This window comes from Nematolebias whitei, chromosome 13, assembly GCF_014905685.2.
Source record: "Nematolebias whitei isolate Nwh7 chromosome 13, NemWhi1, whole genome shotgun sequence".
Classification (NCBI taxonomy): domain Eukaryota; kingdom Metazoa; phylum Chordata; class Actinopteri; order Cyprinodontiformes; family Rivulidae; genus Nematolebias; species Nematolebias whitei.
The window spans coordinates 29,595,522-29,618,262 of NC_056510.1; the positions used below are offsets into that span (position 1 = coordinate 29,595,522).

Sequence of the window (22,741 nt, forward strand, 5' to 3'; positions counted from 1 at the left end):
CCCAAGTCTGTGAGTTTTGTGATGAGTTTGGAGGGGATAACTGTGTTGAATGCTGAACTAAAATCTATGAACAGCATCTGGGCATAGGTGTTTTTGTTATCCAAGTGTGAGAGAACAGAGTGCAGCGCTATGGAGACTGCATCCTCTGTGCTCCTGTTCTGGCGGTATGCAAATTGGTGGGGGTCCAGGGTGGGGGGGAGACAGGATTTGAGGTGTACTAGGACCAGCTGCTCAAAACACTTTGCGATGATGAAGGAACACAACCGAGCGCCCCGTCTACCAGACCCCACCCCCAACCACCTGTCGGCACTGACATAACGCTAAACTAGCGGCTCGCAATGCAGGTGTGCTAGTTAAAAAGCTAAAGGCAGCCTCTTCCCTCATGCTGAACCGTCACGCTGAACGCACCCCCGCCACTCAAAAACTGTTGGTACAAACAGTGCTCAGATGTGTGTCTGCCCACCCCACCCCACCCCCCAAAAAAGGGATGAGATGAGTGCCCCACCATGACAAGTTTTCTAGCAGAAACACTGATCTCCTTAGATGTTTTCTCTGCTTGATGCCAATGATGTGATCCTTCTCAAACAGACTGACATCTTTTCCACAACCACGCGATGTGTCTTTCCACATGGTTGTTTAAGAAATGAGAAGCAATTCATTGCACCAGTTGGGGTTAAATCACTTGTTGCCAGATGAAAGATAATCACCCATGTAGTAATTATCCAATAGGAAGCTCGTACCTATCTGCTTCGTTAAATCCAGGTGGTAACTTTTTTTTTGGACCAGGCCGTGCATTTCCTGAAAGATCTGACTTATTTTGTAAAGCTAAACTGAGCTGGTTGCTCAGGCACTCATTGTAAGAAATTTGTGAACTGGTCTGAGTTTAAGTATGTGTTTTGAATTTGTCTCAGCTACCACCACACCAAATTTTATCTCAGCATTTGTCAAATTGACTGTTACATCCATTTTTGTGTTTTTTAAAGTCACTTGGCTGCGGTGGCCGTCTAAAGTGTGTTTGACACCAAAGTTTAAAGAGCTGGTGTACATCCAGTGATCACTTTCTGAAATTTTCATTAACATTCAACCAGTGGTTGACTCGATTAGTCAAGTTCAGTTGAGTTTTACGAACAGATCTTGAACAGTCAGCTAGCTCTCTGAGTATAAATTGGGAGTAACTCAGCGACTACCACACCAAATATGTCAATGTGTCTTTTGGCGTCATCTCATACAGATTTCTTTTTGCCCAGCTGCTGACATTGTAAGCCGTTGTGTACGATTTATGGTCTTGTGTAGGGAAGTAAGTGCTACCAGCTCAAAGAGGACAATCCTTGTGTTTACTTTCTCCTGGGCTGTGCTTGACTGCTGGCATTTATGTGGACAGGCCTCATTCACACACAGTATTAGGGATATTGTTTGACATATCCAAGCTGAGATAGGTGAAAGTTGAAACGGCTTGAAGTGCAGCGGTTATCTTAAAAAAACAAACCCTACGACTACAATCATCAACTTCCTTCTGTTTCCCAACTGCTTTGTTTGTCTCTTTCTAAGGAGTGAGCCACTTTTACTGGATTCTCAACAAATAATTAATCAGACCAAATGGTTTTACAGCATCATCTTGCTCATGCATAATAAATTAGTTATTTAAAATGTTGGAAGGACTCTGGAGTTTTTCTTCTGCGTTGTTGATCTGACAGTGCAGCTGGGGTTCTCAGTCAGCAAGGCCTTTGGTTTAACCTTGATCCACTGTTATCTGTGCAGTCTGGCAGTAAACGACCCCCCCCCCCCCCCCTTCCAATAACAAGTTAAATTTTAGTGGTCACTACGTTTCTCAAAATAATTTTTTGTTAGTTGAAACATGCTTAATGATTTGAAGCTTTTAAAGTTTCCTCATAGAAAAGTCAACAAAGAGGTGGGGAAACTGTTTTCTGTGGTCACTGCTTTCGTGAGGAGGTTTCCAAGTGTGCATGTATGACCGAGGACTTGATTCCACCCCCACCGTGCGCATTCTTTTTCCTCTTTTGAATACAGCCTCAGTCACCAGCCAAACACGGCTCAACCACGGGGACAACAGCCGCTTTAAAATATCTTTTGGACCCGCAGCTACAAGTTTCCGACTTTTCTGTAAACCAGGGATTGTCAGGATGTCTTAAAGCGCCACCAGACATTTTATCCAGTGTTTATCAATCAACCTTTATTTATACAGGTAAATCCCATTGAGCCTCGAGGACTCATTTACAAGAGAGACCTGATTTCAACAAAGAAATATGACAACAATGGACAACAGCAACAACAATAAGCAGTTATAAAAACTCATACTACAGTTTTTTTTTTGTTTTTTTTTTAACAAATAGGATGGCTAAAAGGAAAAGGGTAACAAAACAAAAAAAACAGCTAGATTCCAAGACAAATGTATAAAACTAAAAACAGGAACATGTCTGCATTGGTCCCTGCCAGGAGTCCAACAGATTCTTAAAGCCACTTAGAGAGGTCAAGGTCGAGAGCTTCAAATCTTTTTGTAAGATGTTCCAGGAAACAGGAGCGGAGTAGGAGAAGGCCCTTTTGCCTAGTTCAGTCCTCACTGAGGGAACACTGCAGGTAATGATGTCCTGAGAGCGCACTCCGTAGCTGCACTCACGCAGAGACATGTAGGAGGAGATGTATGAAGGCAGCAGACCAAGAAGTGATTTAAAGATGAAAATGTACCAGTGAGAGAGTCTGCGTGAAGTTAATGATGTCCAGTTAACCAGTGAATACAGGGTGCAGTGGTGGGTACGATAATCACAGCCAGTTATGAATCTTAGTGCACCATGACAGACAGCATCCAACATCTGCAGGGTTCTTGTAGGAGCATTCATGTAGTTTAGTTGAGATGTTTCATTCCTTTCCTGTTTTCCTTCCCTGTCATCCGCAGCCTGTTGCTCTTCTCTCTCCTCTGATGTATTTTGTTACGTAACTCTTCTCCCCCAGTGTACAACATAAATATATTTTTTGTATGCTGCCCTCATCTGATATAATAGATGGGTTCAGTGTACAAAGTCACCCTTTGTTTTGGAACTTGTTGTTGTCTTAACTTAATATTGGACCAAGCTTTTGTGTAGCCTTTGTGAGAAATAGAACTTAAAGGTCATTTGCCAGTTTGTCTGCAAAAATGGCACAGAATATTTCTTTGCTTTCTTTCTTACAGAGGATATGTCCTGGCCTCACATTGCCAAGTATATGCATATTTTTTACTTTGTTTTTGTGTATTTCTTCTTGACTCATATTGCCACGGTGTTCTCAACACTGCGATAGATGAAACTCTTCCTGCAAATGTTTAATGCCCAACAGAAACACACTGTAGAACAGACTCACCTTCAAATCTTTGATTCCTTCCAACTCTTTATTTTGTCTGCAGTTCTATAAGTCGTTGATTTTCTGTGTCCTTGTCTAATTTTGATAACATTGTTTTGATAAGTTTGTCTGTTATTGACTTGGTTTTCTACCCAATGTCTGCAGCTTTTTTTGTTTTTTTTTGTGCAACATGATTCAGGTTCAGATTTGGTTTATTTGTCATATGCAAATCAACACAAAGTCAACAATGCAATGAAATGCTGAGGACGAGAAGAACTCTATCGACTCTCCAAAAAAAACCAACAAGAAATACCAAAGCATTCAACAAAAATACAGAAACAAGGCGCCAAAAGTGAAAAATAAATACAACTACAGCAGCATGGTCCTATTAGCAGAGTGGTTCTGTTGGCACCATGGTCCTGTTAGTATCATGGTCCTGTTAGTATCATGGTACTGTTAGCGGCGTGGTCTTGTTAGCAGCGTTAGCAGTTGTTGTTAGCAGGTGTTGTTAGCAGGTGTTGTTAGTAGCAGGATCCATTAGCAGCATGATGATAACAAGGACCACAGCAGCTGCCCTCCCAGACCGCCCTCCAGAACCGGGTCCTGCAGACGGAGAACGTCCAAGGTTTCCCTGCGGAACTGAAATGTTCCGTAGAGTTTGGTCCTTGCAGGTAGATGGAGGATCATGGAGATGGCCGCCATGACAGGCCGGTGCCTGAGGCTGGAAGGACTGAACCTTGATAGCAAGGCAGCAACACAGAAAACTCCAAAAGTGCATCGCGGTCATACCCGTAGCGTGGGTGCTCAGTGTAGGAGCAAAAAAATTAAAACAAAAACAACAGGAATAAAAAATGAGCGAGTCGAAGTGGAGCTCCCGTCAGTGCTGCCGTACTGCGACGCAGGTGACGTCACGGTCATGGTCATGGTGTTACTTTGTGTTATATTTAAAATACAATTTTACCAAGAACCGCCATCTAAACATTTTTATTTGTTCCAAGTTGATTTTTGTTCATACTTTATAGAGATAGTATACAGTAGTCCCTCGCTAATACTCGTTCGTTTATCGCCGACTCTCTCTATTGTGGTTTTTCAAAGAAAGATTGGACATGACACACAATTGGCCGATTGATGGATGAGCCACACGATCGGCATGGGATTTTTATTTAAAATGAATTATTTAAAATTATTTAGCACCTGCTGCACCTTCATGCAGCCCATAGTGCAGGATAAGCTTCCTGCTGCAGCTGATCAGCTGTTTCTCCATGCAGAGCGGGGAAGTGGGCGTGGCCAAGAGCGCTTGCAGGTGACTGAGTGCAGCGTGGCAGAGATAAATTGACATTGTGCTCTTTTAAAGCGTTTAGAGTTTAGAAACATTGTTTACTATTATCTCTACTTGGTGGTTTTTCACTTATCGCAGGGCTTCAGGGTACGGATTCCCCGCGATAAACGAGGGTCTACTGTAGATCTTTTAAAGTGGTGTTCTTAGGAAAAGCTGTGAATAATAATTCAAATCTTACCCTTTTTGTAGAAAGCTCTTTGCAGAACCTTGAAAAATAATTTAATTATGACCCGAGTGATGAGCTCACGGTTAGTCTGAGCTGGGTCAAGATGAGTCGTTCAAGGAGCTATCTACAACAGGTAAGACAATAATGGTTCATAACTTTTATCTGGTGCCAAAGGTAAAGAAGCAGAAGTGTACTACTATGGTACTATAATATCGTCAACTCGTTTTTTTTTCTTTGCCTAAATAGGAAGATAGATGTGGCAGATTGTTTGGTGTTTCTGTTATAATTTATTGTTGAAGCAGTTTTTGTCATATTTTTCCTTTTTAAAATGTATTTTGTAAACCTCTCTGTGGTCATCATCCCCTTCATTCTCCTGCCTTTACTCACAGGTCCCAGAGGTAATCAGTAGTATTCGACAGGTGTCCAAAACGACCCTAAAGGAAGAGGCCAAACCCAAACAGGAAGCAGACGAGGCCTTCTACAACTCGCAGAAGTTTGAAGTGCTGTACTGTGGCAAGGTAAATACCAGGTTTTGACAATAGTGTGTTTTTATAAAATACAGTTTCAAAACAAAAGTTTTTGGATTTAAAAAAAATCAAACAATCCAGGTGATGGTTGACCACAAGAAAGCTTCGGTCACCCTGATTGATGACTGCATTGACAAGTTTCATCAGCACGAGACCGAACGAAACCGTCTCCGACTGCTCAACGGTCAGCGATGGTCTATGGAGAGCACGTCTCTGGAGTTACTGGTGGAGGCAGAAGGAGACCCACTTTCATCTGCCCTGAATAAGAATGAGGAAAATAAAGCTGAGGAGGAGGCTATGCTCACAGGTAAATATATTTATTTTTCAATTTAAGTTAACAGGTGTCGTGTTAAAAATGAGCAGGTTGTAGTGGGAGTGAGTGATCGGTTTAGTGTCTGTCAATAAAGACTTGACATTACTTCCAGCATTGTTTAGGAGTAACAATAAGATCATGGCCTAACTAAAAAGTACTCAAAATACCTTGGAGTACTAGACTTCAAATATACCACCCGAAAAGATTTTGTATATTTTATACATATAATATTGTTACTAGAGCCTGACTAGTACGGAAATTTTGGTTATCGCTGATACTGATATAGATCAGGGCAGGTTAATGCTGATAATCGATATAATGGCTGAAAATTTTTGAGCTTTGTCCACCTCCAAGAATCTAAATAAACATCTACTTTTAAACCTGTTTTAACATTGAAGTCTTAAAACAGTCTTCCTAACGTGCATTCACATTTTCTATTTTCCACTATTCACCATAAAGTTATCAAGTGTGTTACAAAAATATTAAGCAATAAATTAATCAATATTAAGCAAAGAAACGTCCTTTGCTGTTCATTGTTTAAACAGTCAGTCACGTATGGTGAAGGCCCAATTAGTTTTGACCGCAGCACTTTATTATTTTTCTCAGCAGAGAAGGAAAGATTTCATACAAACAATGAATTTTATTGAGGATGTCAAAGATAACGTTACTAACATATATTATATCTCTGCGTTAGATTTATTATTCTCAATAAAGTTTTACAAGGCTATGCTAGGTTATCTAAACATTAGCTTGCTGACGTGAGCGGCACGTAGCAATAATGTTTCACAAGCAGGTTGGAGGATTGAAGAGAATTGATTGTTGATTTTTTTAAAAATTTTTACAGATAAGTTAAAATAAGCTTTGTTCAGCAAAATATGCTACACAGTATTGTTCCCGGCTTCGACTGTGCTGAAAGTGAAAGTTAAAGTGAACGGCCATGACTTGAAAACATGCTCCCTCTGCTGGATACATTGTACAATTACAGTGTTTACATCAATCAGCACATAATGGGACAATTATCACCGATACTGATACAGTATGTCCCCAAACGGGCAATATCGGACTAAAATATCGCTAGTCTCATTGAGTCACGAGAACTCATTTTCAAGAGAGACCTGTTTGTGAGCAGATGGTGGAGGTTAAGGGCCTTGCTCAGGGGCTTTTCCACCCACATTTTTTGATGTTTTCAGTCTGGGGAGTTGAACCTGCGACTTTCCGATCACAGGCCCATCTTCTCTAACCTCTGTTCCACCACTCCCGCGGTGGATGCTGCTGATGTATCGGTCTTGTGTTTTGTCACGTGTGTTTCAGTTAAATGTCCGCCCAGCAGTACCAGTCAGACCAGTCTGCGGGGAGCGTTCCCCGAGTGCATCCTGGAGGACTCTGGATTCGAGGAGCCCCAGATGTTCCGCACACGTTGCAGCAGCCTGGCAGGAAACGTGCAGAGGAAGCCATGTGATGGTGGCATCATGGGGCCCGCCCGCCGCAGGCACGCCAGTGCGCCAAACAACGTGCAGCCGTCCGATTCGGACAAGAACCGCACCATGCTCTTCCAGGTAGAGGAAATCGAACGCAGCAAAGCAGCACTGATGCAGACGTCTTATTTACATCCTGACCAAATAGTTTTTTTTAAATCTAAAAGTATTTGGGTCAACTAATCATTATTTTCACTATATCTTTATTGTAATATAAGGAATGTCTGCTAAATCTGTTTGCTGCAAAGACAGTCAGCATGCAGTGTTCTCCAGTCTGAAGAATTTTCAGTGAGCTGGATCAGTTTTTCTTCAGATACTTGATTCCAGCCGTCTGGCTCAAAAACTAAATGCTTGCTCGTTTCACTGCTGCTTGTCACTGAATCTGCTCCTGCGTTCAGGCTGCTCCACCTCTCTCTGCTTTAAATCATTTCTGTGTGTACGTGGCTGCCAGTTGTAATGTGCAGGTTTGCTCGGTCCTTCTCTTAACTGCTTCACTTGATTACACTTTAACTCCTGCGACTAAAGGCTAATTTATTGAAAACTTGCGGTCTGCAGTGTGAACCAGCTGCCATTCCTCACACATGTACCCATTTTCTCATGAGGCTAATTTAAAAAACTAGAGCACAACGCTCAATATGAAACTCTGCAGCAGTGAATTATGGGCAAAAAAATCATTGATGTAGGCTTGCTGGCCTCAGTTTAAAGCATGTGTTTACACCTGTTGGTAAATGTTTGGTTGTAATTAAAAACTTGATAAGGACGTCCATTTTGATTAAACTTGTCATGTCAGAATTTATTTCTATATCATGTTTAAAGGTGACTGTAACTGACTTAAATGCTTTACAGTTTTAAAATACTATAGTATTTAGGGATGCACAATATTATTGGCACGGTATCTGTATCGGCCAATATTAGCGTTAAATTTCAATATCGGCCATTCCATTAAAATAACTCGCCGATATAAAAGACGCTGTTTTTGCCTGCAGCGCAACGCGATGACGTCACGCGCGCTTACCCAATCTCACGGTGGAGAGGAAAATTCAAAATGTCGGTGGTGTGGAAGTTTTATTTTTCGTTGGTGAGGATGTCAGATTCCGAAGATTTATGGACTACATTGAGCCTCGTTACATCGTCCGCAGTCTGAGATATTTTTCCAACTTTGCCTTACTTGACTTACAAGCCGCCATTTCCAACGTCATTGAGAAGCTAATAGTCAATAGCACGACTTGTTGGGTGAGTTTTACCACAGACATTTGGACGTCGTGTTAGCCCCGTTAGCAGGATTAGTCTTACGGCAAAATGGATAGACAAAAACTTTGAACCTCGGGAAACGTGGGCCTTTTGAGTGCAGAGGATCCCACACTGCAGCTAGGAACCTGGAACAAGCCTCCACAAGTGAGACAGCATCACAGGTGACTAATGCTAATAAATAACATTTAATACTTTTCATTTAATATAAGTCAAAGTGCTATGCATATCATATGACTGTTACTGAATATATGTCACCAGCTCTTACAGCTGTTGCACAATTTTTGTAGCAAATAAGCCTAAATAAGGGTTATGTTCTGACAATATTGGTATCGGCATCGGTTATCGGCCAAATAAGTTTTAACATATCGGCATATCGGATATCGACCAAAAATCCAGTATCATGCATCCCTAATAGTATTTAAATAATAAATAATAAAACAACTACCGTATTTTCCGCACTATACGTCGTTCTTGAGTAAAGGTCGCATCAGTCAAAGAATGTCTCATGCGGCGTCGCTTCGGAGAAGAAGTTGCATTTATTATACATCACCGCTGACCCCCGGGAAACATGGGCCAGTGTTGTGCCAAAAATCGATTGGCTGCCAAAAATAGATTAGCGACCACATGTATTAAGACCGCTGTTGCAGGTCTTCAAAATTTAACAAGATTCACACCTAAAAACAAAAATTTGTTTGCTTGACATTATGGCAAAGGTGTGTCTCAGTTTAACTTTTCCTTAATAAATGCACTTTAATGGTCAAAACAGCTTCATTTCGCCTGGACGGTGCGGTCGCGTCGCACTGAGAACAGTCTGTCCCGATCGGCAGCCGTGCCCCATCCCTCTGCCGCCGGAGCAAGGAGGAAGCGTGCAACAAGATGCGTGGTCTGCAGCCCCGGGAGGCGGCGAGGTGCAGGTAGGGGAGCTCTGTGGCGCTCGTGTCAGGAGTCGCGGGCTCTGCAGCGTTCCTCTGCAGCCGGAGCAGTTCATGTTTGATTTAGTTCATGTCCGTATGAATGAAAATTTTAACGCGTCAGTCAAAAATTGTCTCAATAATAGGAAAAAAAAATTATATAAGTCACTTTGGACTATATGTCACAGGACTGGCCAAACTAAAAAAAATTAAAAAACATCAACTTATAGTCCAGAAAATACGGTAATAATGATAACTTCAATATAACAGTTGAGCAGAATAAAATAACAAACATTAAAAAATTAATTAAAGTTTAAACTATGATCATCTTGTGATGATAAATAACAGTTTTAGTTGTTTTGGTCAAACCTTAAAAAGAACTTCATGCACAATTTCATGTAATTTTTATGAAATCTCATCCTCAGTGTATGTGTTGTAAATAACTTTACTACCATGTTAAATTTTAGCTTAAAGTGCCGGTGACATCAAATTGTTGTAATAAATATGAACACATAATTTTTTTGTATTGCCAATAAATAAATACCTCTAAGATGAACTGTTACTGAGGTGTGTGCATGTGCAGTAACAGGAAGTGATGTAAACAGAGCAATGCAATGGCTGACAGTAGAGAAGAATCTGACATGTCTTTAGATTATTTAGAGTCACTATATCAGAGTCAGAGTTTCTTTATTGTCATTCGCACCTCATGTGGTACATGTGGTGGAGCGAAATTATGTACACAAGGTCCCAGTTACATCCAACAATAAAATGTATAAGAAAAACAGTAATAACATCTAAGATATGAACTAAGAAAAACATCAACTAAATATACACTAAGCACTCATAACATAAAACATTGAACATCAGCACAAACATGAACATGAGTCTGTGAGCGGATGTGCACGAGATATGAGAGAGACAAAGAAGAGTCCGAGTTAAAATAATAATGTTTCAATAAACAAAGACCAGGGAGTTCACCTTTAAGCTTTCCCCTTTAATGTCACTTTGTTTCACTTTAGCCACACCAAGTTAAAAACACGGCAATTATGTGACAACATGGATAAAATCATGTGTGTTAAGCCCAGTTCTTTAAATAATTAGTTGTTTTCTTTCACTTTTTGTATTTGTAGGATGTGTTTGTCACAAGCACTTTAATATTTAAAAAAAAAATGACTGAATTGAGGCGTTTTTGTGTGTTTGCTAACGTTGAGCTGTGGAGGTTTTTTTATTTATTTAAACTGAGGCTCAAAAGTAATCAGGTGCGGCTCTATATTCAATGCTAACTTTCTAAAATTTCATAACAATTTGTTCACAAGGTATTTTTCTGACAGACAAAAATGGTTGACTCCATTTCCAAAGTTTTAGGCACAGTTCTCACACCAAGTGTTCATGTTTAAAGTGTTTGATGGGGATGACTCTCAGCTCGGGCGGCACGGTGGCTCAGTTGGTAGAGCTGTTGCCTCTCAGTGAGAAGGTTGCCGGTTCAAATTCCAGCACAGGACTTTTCTTGGGGGAGTTTGCATATTCTCTCCGTGCAGGCGTGGGTTTTCTCCGGGTACTCCGGTTTCCTCCCACAGACCAAAAGCATGCATGTTAGGCTGATTGGTAACTCTAAATTGTCCCTAGGTGTGAGTGAGAGAGTGAATGGTTGTTTGTCTCTGTGTGTCCCTGTGATGGACTGGAGACCTGTCCAGGGTGTCCCCCGCTTCTCACACAGTGACTGCTGGACATGGGCACCATTGACCCCCATGACCCAAAAAGGAAGAAGTGGGTAAAGATAATGGATGCAGTGTTTTCCCTAGATAACTTGCCATGGCGGGGCGCTCATCTCGTCAGTGGTTTTTTATTTTTCGACTGGGGAAGGGGGAACACGTCTGAGCTGCACGCTGTTTGTACCGTCAGTTTTCAAGCGGGGGGTGTCAGCATAAAGGAAGAGGCAGCATGAGCACTGCCTTTTTATAGCTAGCACGCTGCTACGTGCTACGTATTAGTGGCCAGTGCCAGTGGGGGGGAATGTGCCCCACTTATATAATGGTAGGGAACCATTGGCTGGCTGGACCCTCAGCTCCTATCACATCAAAGTTAATAATAATAATAATAATAATAACGTGTTATGTATTGTCATCATTGTATGTTCCCATACAATGGCGAAATTGGCTCTCTGCATTTAACCCATCCACCCCCAGGTGGAGCAGTGGGCAGCTATTGAAAGTGCCCGGGGAGCAATTGGGGATACGACATGTGCAATGACTGTGGATTGAACCTGGGACTTTCGGGTCCCAAGTTGGCTGCCCTGCCTCTACCCCATCTCGGCCCCCATAAATCACATCATCTGTAAAACTGACTCAGTTATACTAGTTTTAGTATAACTACCGCAGTTTTGATTACCTCTAGCAGCCATTTTAATTTGGATTGACTCCAGAAGTTGTTCAATTGTAGATTTACATCTAAAGATTACTTTTTGAGTGTTTCAATAAATTACCTCCAGAGTTTTCCGAGATATATTTGCTAATATAGGTTTCTTCCTCATGAGAGAGTTTTTTCTTTCCACTGTCGCCTTCTTGTTTGCTCAAGATGAGAGTTCTGCGATGGAGTTAAACTCAAAGCAGTCTGCTCTTCAGATAAATAGTGTTAAATTATTTTTTATATATGAATGTTTCTGTTCAGTGCCCTGAGACGACTTCTGTTGTGACTTGGCGCTACATAAATGAATTGAATTGAATATATGCAAAGACATAATGTTAATATGAAGATCAGTTCCTCCAAATCCGAGGCCATGGTCTTGAGCCGGAAAAGGGTAGAGTGCCCTCTCCGGGTCAGGGAGGAGGTCCTACCCCAAGTGGAGGAGTTTAAGTATATTGGGGTCTTGTTCACAAATGAGGGAAAAATGGAGCGTGAGATCGATAGGCGGATAGGTGCAGCGTCAGCAGTGAAGCGGGCGCTGTACAGGTCTGTCGTGGTGAAGAGAGAGCTGAGTCAAAAGGCAAAGCTCTCAATTTACCGATCAATCTATGTTCCTACCCTCATCTATGGTCACGAGCTTTGGGTTGTGACCGAAAGAATGAGATCTCGGATACAAGCGGCCGAAATGAGTTTTCTCCGCAGGGTGTCTGGGCTCTCCCTTAGAGATAGGGTGAGAAGCTTGATCATCTGGGAGGGACTCGGAGTAGAGCCGCTGCTTCTCCACGTTGAGAGGAGCCAGTTGAGGTGGCTCGGGCATCTGTTTAGGATGCCTCCTGGACACCTCCCTGATGAGGTGTTCCGGACACGTCCCACCGGAAGGAGGCCCAGAGGAAGATCCAGGACACGCTAGAGGGACTATGTTTCTCGGCTGGCCTGGGAACGCCTCTGGATTCCCCCGGAAGAGCTGGCCCAAGTGGCTGGGGAGAGGGAAGTCTGGGCCTCCCTACTTAGGCTGCTACCCCCGTGACCCGACCCCGGATAAGCGGAAGAAAATGGATGGATGGATGGATAATGTTAATATTAATAATTGAAATAAGAATGTTACTGCGCTCCTACATTAAAAGCCAAAATAATCTGCTGAATTAGGACTACAACCTTGTAAGAAAAAACAATCTTCACCGTCAATTTAAAGTAATTAATATTCTGGGGAGGTCTAATTGTAAAAAGAAGGCTGCTCTATATATTAGGGGCCACTACTGAACAGGTTCTGTCTTCTCATCTGGATCGAAGAACATAAAAGCAACAGATTGTGGACCTGAGTGGCGTGCGTTTGCAAAGATGCTGCCACGGTTCAGACTCCTCTAAAGGAGCAGTACAGGGTAGAGCTACATAAATGGTGAAATGGATGGGAAGCCACGTGCAGATAGCCTACTACAGGCGTAATATGATCACGTTTCTTTTCTGGCAGAAGATAGGCTGCTGGTTTTTGTCGTGCCTCCAGGTGTAGAAGTGCAGTAAGACGAAGACCAGCATGCAAAGAATTTCTGCTCTTTAAGTGAGCTGTAATAAAGACATGAATTAATTCCTCATGGTCATGTAAGGGAATACTGGCCTTAGGCAGGTGCACCCAGACAACAGCTAAAACATATAGCTGTGATTTCTGTAAAAGATCTGTGTATGACTGTGTGTGATCAGATGAGTTTGTCTGTCACAGGTGGGACGTTTTGAAGTGAACCTCATCAGTCCTGACAGTAAAACGGTGGTGCTGGAGAAGAACTTCAAAGATATCTCATCCTGCTGTCAGGTTGTTTTTTTTTAGTTGTTGTATTTACACTACAAGTTTTAGAACAGCTTTCTGTGCATTACGTTACTCCATGCTTTAGACCTGTCGCGATGAACAATAAATGAATTAATTGCACGATAAATGAAAATTATCAACCTCATTGTTATTTATCGGCTTTACCGTTTCTTCGTGTCTTTATTTCTCAAACCACACAGAGTGTCTGCCATTTTGAGAACCGAAAAACGAGAGAGACAGACCACTTCACGTCAAGGGGCCTCCCTCCCATTTTTCTTAAAGAGACACGCTGCTCGCTCCCTCACTATCCATCCTTTGGTTCAGACCATTTTATACTGCCATCCAGTGGTCAAAAATGGTACTACATAAAAATTAACCAACATTTCTTTTTAAATTTGACAATTACTAATTATTGTCAAATTTCAAAAAATATTATCGTTTATCGCAATAATTTCTGAGATAATTAATGGCCCACCGAAATTTGTTATCATGCCAGGCCTACCATGGTTTATTAGTAATTTAATCAGTACAGAAGGTTTTTGATTCTTGATATTTCAACCGAGGAAACAACCTAATCAGTAATTCTGTGGAAATGTGGCTCTGTTTAATGTGTGATGCTGATACATTTCTTGGAACAGGATCTCTTCATGAAAGGGATGCACTTTAGAGTGGTTTCAGTTATTTGTTGATAAAATTGAATTAAGGAGCCATTACAGAGCTGCTTGCTGTTCTTAGTTGCAGCTTGTTTTATTTTTGTACTTTCCTAATTGTCTTGTCTTTGACCCCCACAGGGCGTTAAGCAGACAGACCACTTTGGATTCATCTGTCGGGACCAGTCCGAGCCCAGTCCCAGTCAGTACGCCTGCTATGTTTTCCAGTGTGCCAGTGAACCCTTGGTGAGCCAAGCAAGTTTTGGAATGGAAACTGACTCAGATCTGACGTGCGTATGGTGATGAGCTTTCTGTGCGTGTCAGGTTGATGAGGTGATGATGACTCTGAAGCAGGCCTTCTCCACCGCAGCAGCCTTGCAGAGCAACAAGACCCCAGTTCAGCTCTGCCAAGCTTGCCCCATGCACGACCTGCACAAGCTCTGCGAGAGGATTGAGGGTGAGCATGAAGCCACACACCCAGCCCATCTCTGCATGTCTTTATACTGATGCAAGAGCTGCTTCACTTTTCTTTTCAGGTCTCTACCCGCCTCGAGCGAAGCTAGCCATCCAAAAATATCTCTCCCAGCTGAATGACAACGAGCAGGCAGAGATTTTTGAGCGAGTTCAAGTAAGGTTTAGCTCTTGTTAAACACATCGCACTTTTTATCTTCTATCATGACACCACTTGTTAGTGATTGACTGGTAGGAGTTGTTTTCTTGCATCTACTTGAGATCTGAGCTTTTTCCGTGTTGATTTTTAGAAGTATTTGTGGGTGTATTTCTGCAGAAACTGAAGCCTGGGTCAGACCAAGAGGAGAACGAGTTGGCGATTCTCCATCTAAGACAGCTCTGTGAAGCCAAACAAAAGTCCCATTTTCATATCGGAGAGGCGCCTCAGGTACAAGCTTCAGTCAGCACAAGATGTGAAAACAACAGTGCTTTGAAAGAGTTTTTTTTAATCCACTTTAAAGTTATTAAAGAACTGAACTATAACTATATATGTATGGTAATTTGATTTTATGGTAATTTGTTTGTAGATTTAAAAGGGTAAGAACACAGAGAATCAATTTGAAATATTGTATTGTAGTATTTTTGTCCCCACATAAGTGCCTTTGAGGGTTTAATGTTTTTTCCTTAGCTTTTGATTCTTAGATGCTGCGGTTCAGGGTGTAATGATCAGGAGTTCAATCATTTTTTTTATCATACTGCAAATTTGTCTTGATGGTTGCTTAAGCCACAGTTCAACCTAAAATCTCAGTATTATAAAAATAATAATAATAAAGATTCAAGTCCAAGAAGGTTTTATTATAATTTGCATCACATGTGGTGCATGAGGTGGAACAAAACTGTACACAGTGTCCCACTTACATCCAACAATAGTAAAACTATAAATTGTCAAAAGAAACAGTAATAAGGCTCTAAGATATAAACTAAGAATACACTAAATACAAATAGTGCAAAAACAATTAGTCTAACAACATTAGCACAAACATGAGTCTGTGTGAGCAGATGAGTATGAATGAACACAGCAACATGAAATAATCAGCAGCATGAGATCAGCATCATGGATAATCAGCAGTATGGTTAATCAGCAGCACATATCACCAAAGTGGCATTACAGTGATTTTTTTTTTTCACATTGATTATTCTGGTTAGATATTCATGAGTCTAACAGCCTCAGGGTAGAAGCTGTTCCTCAGTCTAGTGGTTCTACACTTAATGCTCCTTAACCTCCTTCCTGAGGGGAGCTGGGCAAAAAGTGTGTGTTCTGGGTGAGTGGGGTCCTTCATGATGCAGGTGGCCCTCTTCCTGCATCTGGAGGTGTAGATGTCTGTGATGGTGGGGAGACAGACTCCGACAGTCTTCTGTGCAGCCTTCACCACTCTGCAGAGTTTTTCTTTCTGCAGCTGTGCAGCCTCCATGCCACACGTTGATGCTGGAGCACAGGATGCTCTCCACTGCACACCTGTAGAAGGAGGTGAGGACTGAGCTTCCCAGTCCAGCTCGTCTCAGCCGCCTGAGGAAGTAGAGTCTCTGATGAACTTTCTTGATCAGGCTGGTGGTGTTGTTGCTCCAGCTGAGGTTGTTGTTCAGGTGTACACCCGAGTACTTGTATCTGATATGTGAGCAGAGTGAACAGGAGAGGGCTCAGCACACAGCCCTGAGGCAAGCCAGTGCTGAGGGTTATGGTGGAGAAGTTGTAGGTCCTCACAGACTGCGGTCCGATGGTTAAGAAGTCTAGGACCCAGTTGCATAGGGAGGGGCTTAGCCCTATTGTGAACAGTTTGTCCATCAGGGTCTGGGGAATCATGGTGTTGAAGGCAGATGTAAAATCCACCAAGAGCATACGGATGTGGGAGTCCCTCTGACTCCTGGTATTCTGGTATAATGTGGTTCTATGTGTTTCTTTGCGTCTTAAATTCTCATTTTGTTAAGATCATCTCATCAGATTATTGGGGAAAAAAACTTGTTGTTGCACATCTGTCTGATTAAGTTACCTTTCTATTGTCAGCTTGGGTCTAGTAGTATTTACAACTTTTGATTCAAAATGATTTTGCCCATGTCTGTATGTGCGTGCATGAGTTGTTATCTGTGGCATTACCAAACTATCTCATGAACCACTGGACAAATTCTGATGAAACTCAAAGTAATCTCATTAACATGTGGAGTCAACCAGACATCTGCCACAGCTAAACGAATAAAAAGATTCACGAAGCTCTTTGTGGAACCAGTACACTCTTATTGTTTTGAGCTGCAGTCTTTTCCTGGAAGTTCCAGAAACCTCCAACGGTAATACTGGCCATGAAGAGTGCTGTTTGGGGCTAAATAATCCAAACGGTATTTATAGTTTCTAGTTCATGCAGTGAAAACGTGGAGAACCAGGTTTGTGACAAATGTAAGATTTGTTAATGTAGATGTTCATCTACTGCTAAATGGACAACCAGCTGCTCCATTCCATAAATTACTGGGCAGGGGACATGGAAAGTATCAAACATAGATTATTAATTTTAAATGGTCTAGCTTGATGAATTATATATTAAGTAAAATTGCTGAGCTGGCAGAAGTCCAGCACCTGAAGGCTGTTTCTTACAGTTTTGACAGGTGTCTGCTGCATTTTCAGGTTTAATGGGGCCATCATTGCAGATAAATTTGATGATTTTTTTTCTTTCTTTTCAGAATGCAGCAAATAGCTCGGCAGCAGGAGACGGCACGGCCACCGGCAGTCGTTTCAAACTTGACGTTCTCAAGAATAAAGCCCGCACTTCTCTCACCAGCTCGCTGGAAAACATCTTTACAAGGGTGGGTCTGAGCAGAGAGGGTTTCCTCTCATAACACTGCATGCCCCTGCTTTGTTTTTGTTCAACGTTATCATAAATATGACCTTTTCTCTGCTTCTGGCTCTTATTTCTTTCCCCCTGGGTGATTATAGCCTTCATGCTGTGCACTGTTTATTTTTTTATGGTTCTTTTTGTCTCCCTGCTCTGTTTTTGTGTTGGTTGCTGTTTCTGTGTCACAGTCATCCAGGGGGATTTGAACTGACCCATATCTGCTGGTGAGACAGCAGAATAAGTCCTTGGTGGATGGATCTAAGCAGTCTGAGATCTCTGCTGCCATCTGTTATTATTTTAACTAAACGATGTTATCAAGTCTGGAAACACCTGTCCTTTTACCAGCATTAATCTGTCTATTTTTTCTCATGAACAATAAAATATAGTTATTATTATAGTTTTTATGTTTTTTAATTTTTTTAAGATTTGTATTTTTCAGAATACGTTGTAACATTGTTTTTTTTTTGTCAAATCTGTCACCAGGGTGCCAACCGAATGCGGGGCCGCTTGGGAAGCATGGGGAGCATTGGCAGTTTTGAAAGAGTAAGTGTCCTTGAAGGCAACATGAGAATTCCTGGAGCTCAGGTCAAGGGAGAGCTGGGAGTTCTCCCTTTCTGCCCTCTGGTTCTTTAAACCATGTTTTGATCCAAGTCCACTCTGAGCAGAAGAAGCGTCAGGAGCTGCTGGTGGCGCTCGGCTCACATGAACAGACACTAAAGTGTTCCCCATGTTGTTTACACAAGTTTCATGATGTAAACACAAACAGCACGGCCAAGAGGCCAAACTGAGCACCAGGGGAATGTGTTTACAGAGATGTCAACAAACGGGGGCTTTTTGATGCACTTTTAGCACTTTTTTAAAAACATGTTTTCACTTTTAATGATTAAAAAGCTGAATGAAGTAATCTGTGTTGGTTATTAGGTTTGTAACATTTAATAAATTCAATATCACTTCATTATTGTATTGAACTTGACATGTCAAATTGCTTACATCATGTTAGGAAATTCATTCGTGTTAGCCTATAAAGCAATAGTTCAGAGTTTTTGAGGTGAGGTTCTGTAAAAACCTTATAAACTATAAATAGTTCACTTGTAGGTAGCTTTTTGATTTGTCTTAGTTTGGAGAAAAAATATAATTCTGACTGGATTGTTGTGCTAATGGCTAGTCTGAACACAGCTAAGGCTGCAGATACACTGCCTGGCCAAAAAAAAGGTCACACACTAATATTTTGTTGGACCACCTTTAGCTTTGATTACATCATTCATTCACTGTGATATTGTTTCGATAAACTTCTGCAATGTCACAAGATCTAGTTCCGTCCAGTGTTGCATTAATTTTTCACCAAGATCTTGCATTGATGACTAGGCACTAGGCATGATGGGTGCATCACCTCACCTGCCCCTCTTCTTACCCTGATGCACCCATCACTCTGGAACAGGGTCAATCTGGACTCATCAGACCACATGACCTTCTTCCATTGCTCCAGAGTCCAATCTTTACGCTCCCTAGCAAATTGAAGCCTTTTTTTCCAGTTAGCCTCACTGATTAGTGGTTTTCTTAAGGCTACACGGCTGGTCAGTTCCAATCCCTTGGGTTCCCTTCCCATTGTGCGTGTGGAAATGCTCTTACTTTCACTATTAAACACAGCCCTGAGTGCTACTGTTGTTTTTCTTTGATTTGATTTCACCAAATGTTTAAGTGATTGCCGATCACGATCATTCAGCATTTTTTCCGGCCACATTTCTTCCTCGAAGACGATGAGTCCCCACTATCTTTCCAGTTTTTAATAATTTTTTGGACAGTTCTTAAACTGATTTTAGTAGTTTCTGCAATCTCCTTAGATGTTTTCTCTGCTTGATGCCAATGATTTGACCCTTCTCAAACAGACTGACGTCTTTTCCACGACCACGCGATGTGTCTTTCCACATGGTTGTTTAAGAAACGAGAAGCAACTCATTGCACCAGTTGGGGTTAAATAACTTGTTGCCAGATGAAAGATAATCACCCATGCAGCACCGTATTTTCCAGCATATAAGTCACAGTTTTTTGCACAGATTTGTCAGTCCTGCGACTTATACACTGAAGCGATTTATATACATTTTTTATTACATATTCATAACGCAATTTTTGACTGACACTTTACATTTCTGAGAACTGCAACAGCGAGTCCTCCCATGTGCTCGGTTCACTCAGCTGGTGCAGGCGGAGGAACGTTGGAGAGCTAGCGGCTCCGGCCATGATGGATGGATGGAGCTGTGCTGCCCATGCGAAATGAAGCTATTTGACCATTAAATAAAGGCATAATAAATGCGACTTATATATGTTTTTTTCCTCTTCATGATGCTTTTTTGACCGATGTGACTTATACGCCGGAAAATATGGTAATTATCCAATAGGATATTGGAGCATCACATAAGTTTTCCTGCAGAATCATTAAGAAATCACTACTGGAAGAGCCCCAAGTTGCACCCAAAATGCTACAGCTAGCTGCTGCTGCTGTTTGCACTTGCTAATATGAAGAAAAAAATTGCTGTAATGCCACTTTGGTGATATGTGCTGCTGATTATCCATGCTACAGATTATTTTGTGCTGCTGTTGTTAGGCGTATTGTTTTTGTACTACTAGTGTTTAACGTATTTCTTAATTTATATCTTAGATCCTTGTTACCGTTTCTTTTTCCCATTTATAATTTTGCTATTGTTGGATGTAATGTGAATGATAATAAAACCAACTTGAACTTGAACTCATAATTATAAAATTCTATGTAAATAGCAACAGAATGATAAATTGACTGTAGTGGGTTTTAAAATAATGTTTGCATGAAGTTCTATAAAATCTTTGGTCTTGGCCAAGCCATTAGCTCATCAGTCTAGTCAGATAAACTATTTCTGTAAACTGAGGTTGTTCAAAGAGATATCTACAAAAGGTGAGATATGAAAAATTCATGACCTTTCCTAGATTTGTACTTCAAGAAATCTGAACTATGGCTTTAGATGGACTCAGAGGACTGAGCTCGTTTATGTCCTACTTATTCCACAACAGTTAGCACAAGCTGCTGCAGATGTTCCAATTTGAAATCTGTCAAATATATTAAATTGTTAGTTTCAGACATCTGTTACACTTCAAACAGTCAGTATAACTAGTTTGCGTTGTAATTAAATGTACAAGCTGCCTTGTGGGTATTCTGTCAGGATGTGATGCGAGTCCAAGCAGGAAACCCCTCTCAGGATTTCCAGTTTTGTGTCTGGTCTGTCCTTACAGGCCTGTCACAGGACACAGAAGATAGACCTTCCTAAAAGTCACAAATATGTTTATTAGCACTAATGTTTAGATAAATGCAGACCAATAAATGACATTTTAGAAAGCGTCGTAGTTTTTGATGACAGGAACAAGCAGCACAAATGTCATTGCATGTCATGACAGAAGTTAAAGAGGGAGGTCTCTAGAAACATGAGAGGAGGAGATTAGAGGGTTTCCATGCTGAGCCGTAGAAGTGAGGTCCTCCCCACCAATAGTGTGTGATGCTCAGAGTCATAGGACATTGTCGATTAGAATACAATAGATGTGGGAGTTTTACCACCACGCATGAGGAACTGAGTTATGCTCTGCTGTGCAGAAAGCTGAACGTGGTGGGGTCTGATCAAATAGGTGAGTGCAGCTTGAGGTATTGAATGTTTTATTTGGTTTTAGGCCTCGTCTTTGGTGGTTTGACTTCCAAAGGCTTTGATAATTCTCTTTTTAGACTATCTCGATTGGCCTGCGTAGTGATAGAATGTAGCTTTGCAAGACTGTTATCCTGTTTAAAATGTCATAATAAGTTTATAACAGCTTTACAAACCCGTCTCGCTTCATTTTCTGTACTCCGCATCAGGATGAAGAATCTCCTGGTCATTCTCCTCCAGGTTCTCCACCTGCCTTCCCTGATGACGGCCTAGAATCTGGACAGCACTTCCGTCGGCGCGCTCACACCTTCAGCCACCCGCCAGTGAGGAAGCGCATCTCGTTTGAGAGCCAGCCGACCAACCAGACCAAGCAGGCTCCTCTCCGCAAGCAGCAGTCCGTCAACCCAGAGCTGCTGCAGGGCAGGTACGGTGACTTTACTGAACAAGTTCATCCGTCGCTTCATTTCTGTGAAAACAAGAGATCCGTGTGCGTCTGGAGTTCAGCAGGAGTTGCAGGGGTCACTTGTTTTGTACTGGAGTCAGATTTTGTGTTGTTTTTAAAGACGTGCTGCATTTCTTTTAATCAGTTTTAACGCTCACTAAATATTTGGTTAACCTTTTGATTTATTCTCAAACAATGTAATCTATTTTTATCGTGATCTGTGATCAGTGCAGAACCCTGTCACCTCCTGCTTCCACTGTCCTCAGACAATAGCATCACAAGTTTCCCGTCTCTGTTTGATCCCTCATGAATTCTTCTGTATTTTGTCTCCTGTCCTCCCATCAGAAAAGTTTTTCCCCTCTTTGTGTAACTGGTTTTTATTTGTGGGCATTACATGTTTGACCCTGCCCAGTCCCGTGGCTGTCTCAAGGACGCGCAGCATTTCAGAGAGCGAGTCCTCCTTCAGCCTCCCCTCCTCCTTCTCTGCTCCCACTTTCCTGAAAAGCTTTTACCAGGGCTCACTGGGCTCCCTGAGCTCGCTGGCAGACAGCGGGAACTTCAAGAGGTGAGAGGGGGTGTGCAGACCCCCCACCCCCCTTACAGATTAAACTCAAAGGGTGGTGAGATGAGTGGCAGGGAGCAGCTGATGTTTTGCTAAGATGGCAGCAGCCGGATATACGTGTTGGCTCTTGAAACCTTCTAACACTCAGCTTTTATTGTCCTGTTTCCTTTTCCTAACCGTCTTCAAAAACATTTTATTCATCAATAAACAATTTGAAGCCCCCCCCCCCCCCCCCCCCCCCCCCCCCCACACACTGTTTGCAGCCGGGCCCACCCTCTTCCTGTTTAGCTCTGAAGCAGAAGGGGACGCTGATACAGCTTTCACTTGTTGGATTTGCATGAATATTTAAAACTTTTCGCATGGCAAACTCCTGTATATTACCGTATTTTTTGCCCTATAAGTCACATTTTTTTGCATAATTTGCATGCCCTACGACTTATAGGCCGAAGCGACGTATTTGTTTTTGTCCACCTTTATAAACCAATTTTTTGGCTGAGATATGACCGTTTTCATTCATTCTGACTGAAAATATTGAACACTACAATTTTCAACCACTAGATGGCACTCATGTAGTGTGGCATGC

General features: G+C 41.8%; 2 protein-coding genes across 2 annotated transcripts in view; both read left to right on the top strand.

Annotated features, from left to right (window-relative positions):
• The window catches only part of klf12b (Kruppel-like factor 12b), a 267,312-nt gene that overhangs the window by 57,801 nt on the left and 186,770 nt on the right, over positions 1-22,741 (top strand). The window lies entirely within an intron of this gene.
• The window catches only part of tbc1d4 (TBC1 domain family, member 4), a 58,038-nt gene that overhangs the window by 7,382 nt on the left and 27,915 nt on the right, over positions 1-22,741 (top strand). The window contains exons 2-12 of the mRNA XM_037687052.1: positions 5,225-5,353; positions 5,444-5,669; positions 6,987-7,231; positions 13,430-13,519; positions 14,305-14,409; positions 14,488-14,620; positions 14,700-14,791; positions 14,951-15,061; positions 17,341-17,463; positions 17,976-18,035; positions 21,364-21,578. Of these exons, the coding sequence (XP_037542980.1) occupies positions 5,225-5,353; positions 5,444-5,669; positions 6,987-7,231; positions 13,430-13,519; positions 14,305-14,409; positions 14,488-14,620; positions 14,700-14,791; positions 14,951-15,061; positions 17,341-17,463; positions 17,976-18,035; positions 21,364-21,578 (1,529 nt within the window). The remainder of the gene's footprint in view (positions 1-5,224; positions 5,354-5,443; positions 5,670-6,986; positions 7,232-13,429; positions 13,520-14,304; positions 14,410-14,487; positions 14,621-14,699; positions 14,792-14,950; positions 15,062-17,340; positions 17,464-17,975; positions 18,036-21,363; positions 21,579-22,741) is intronic.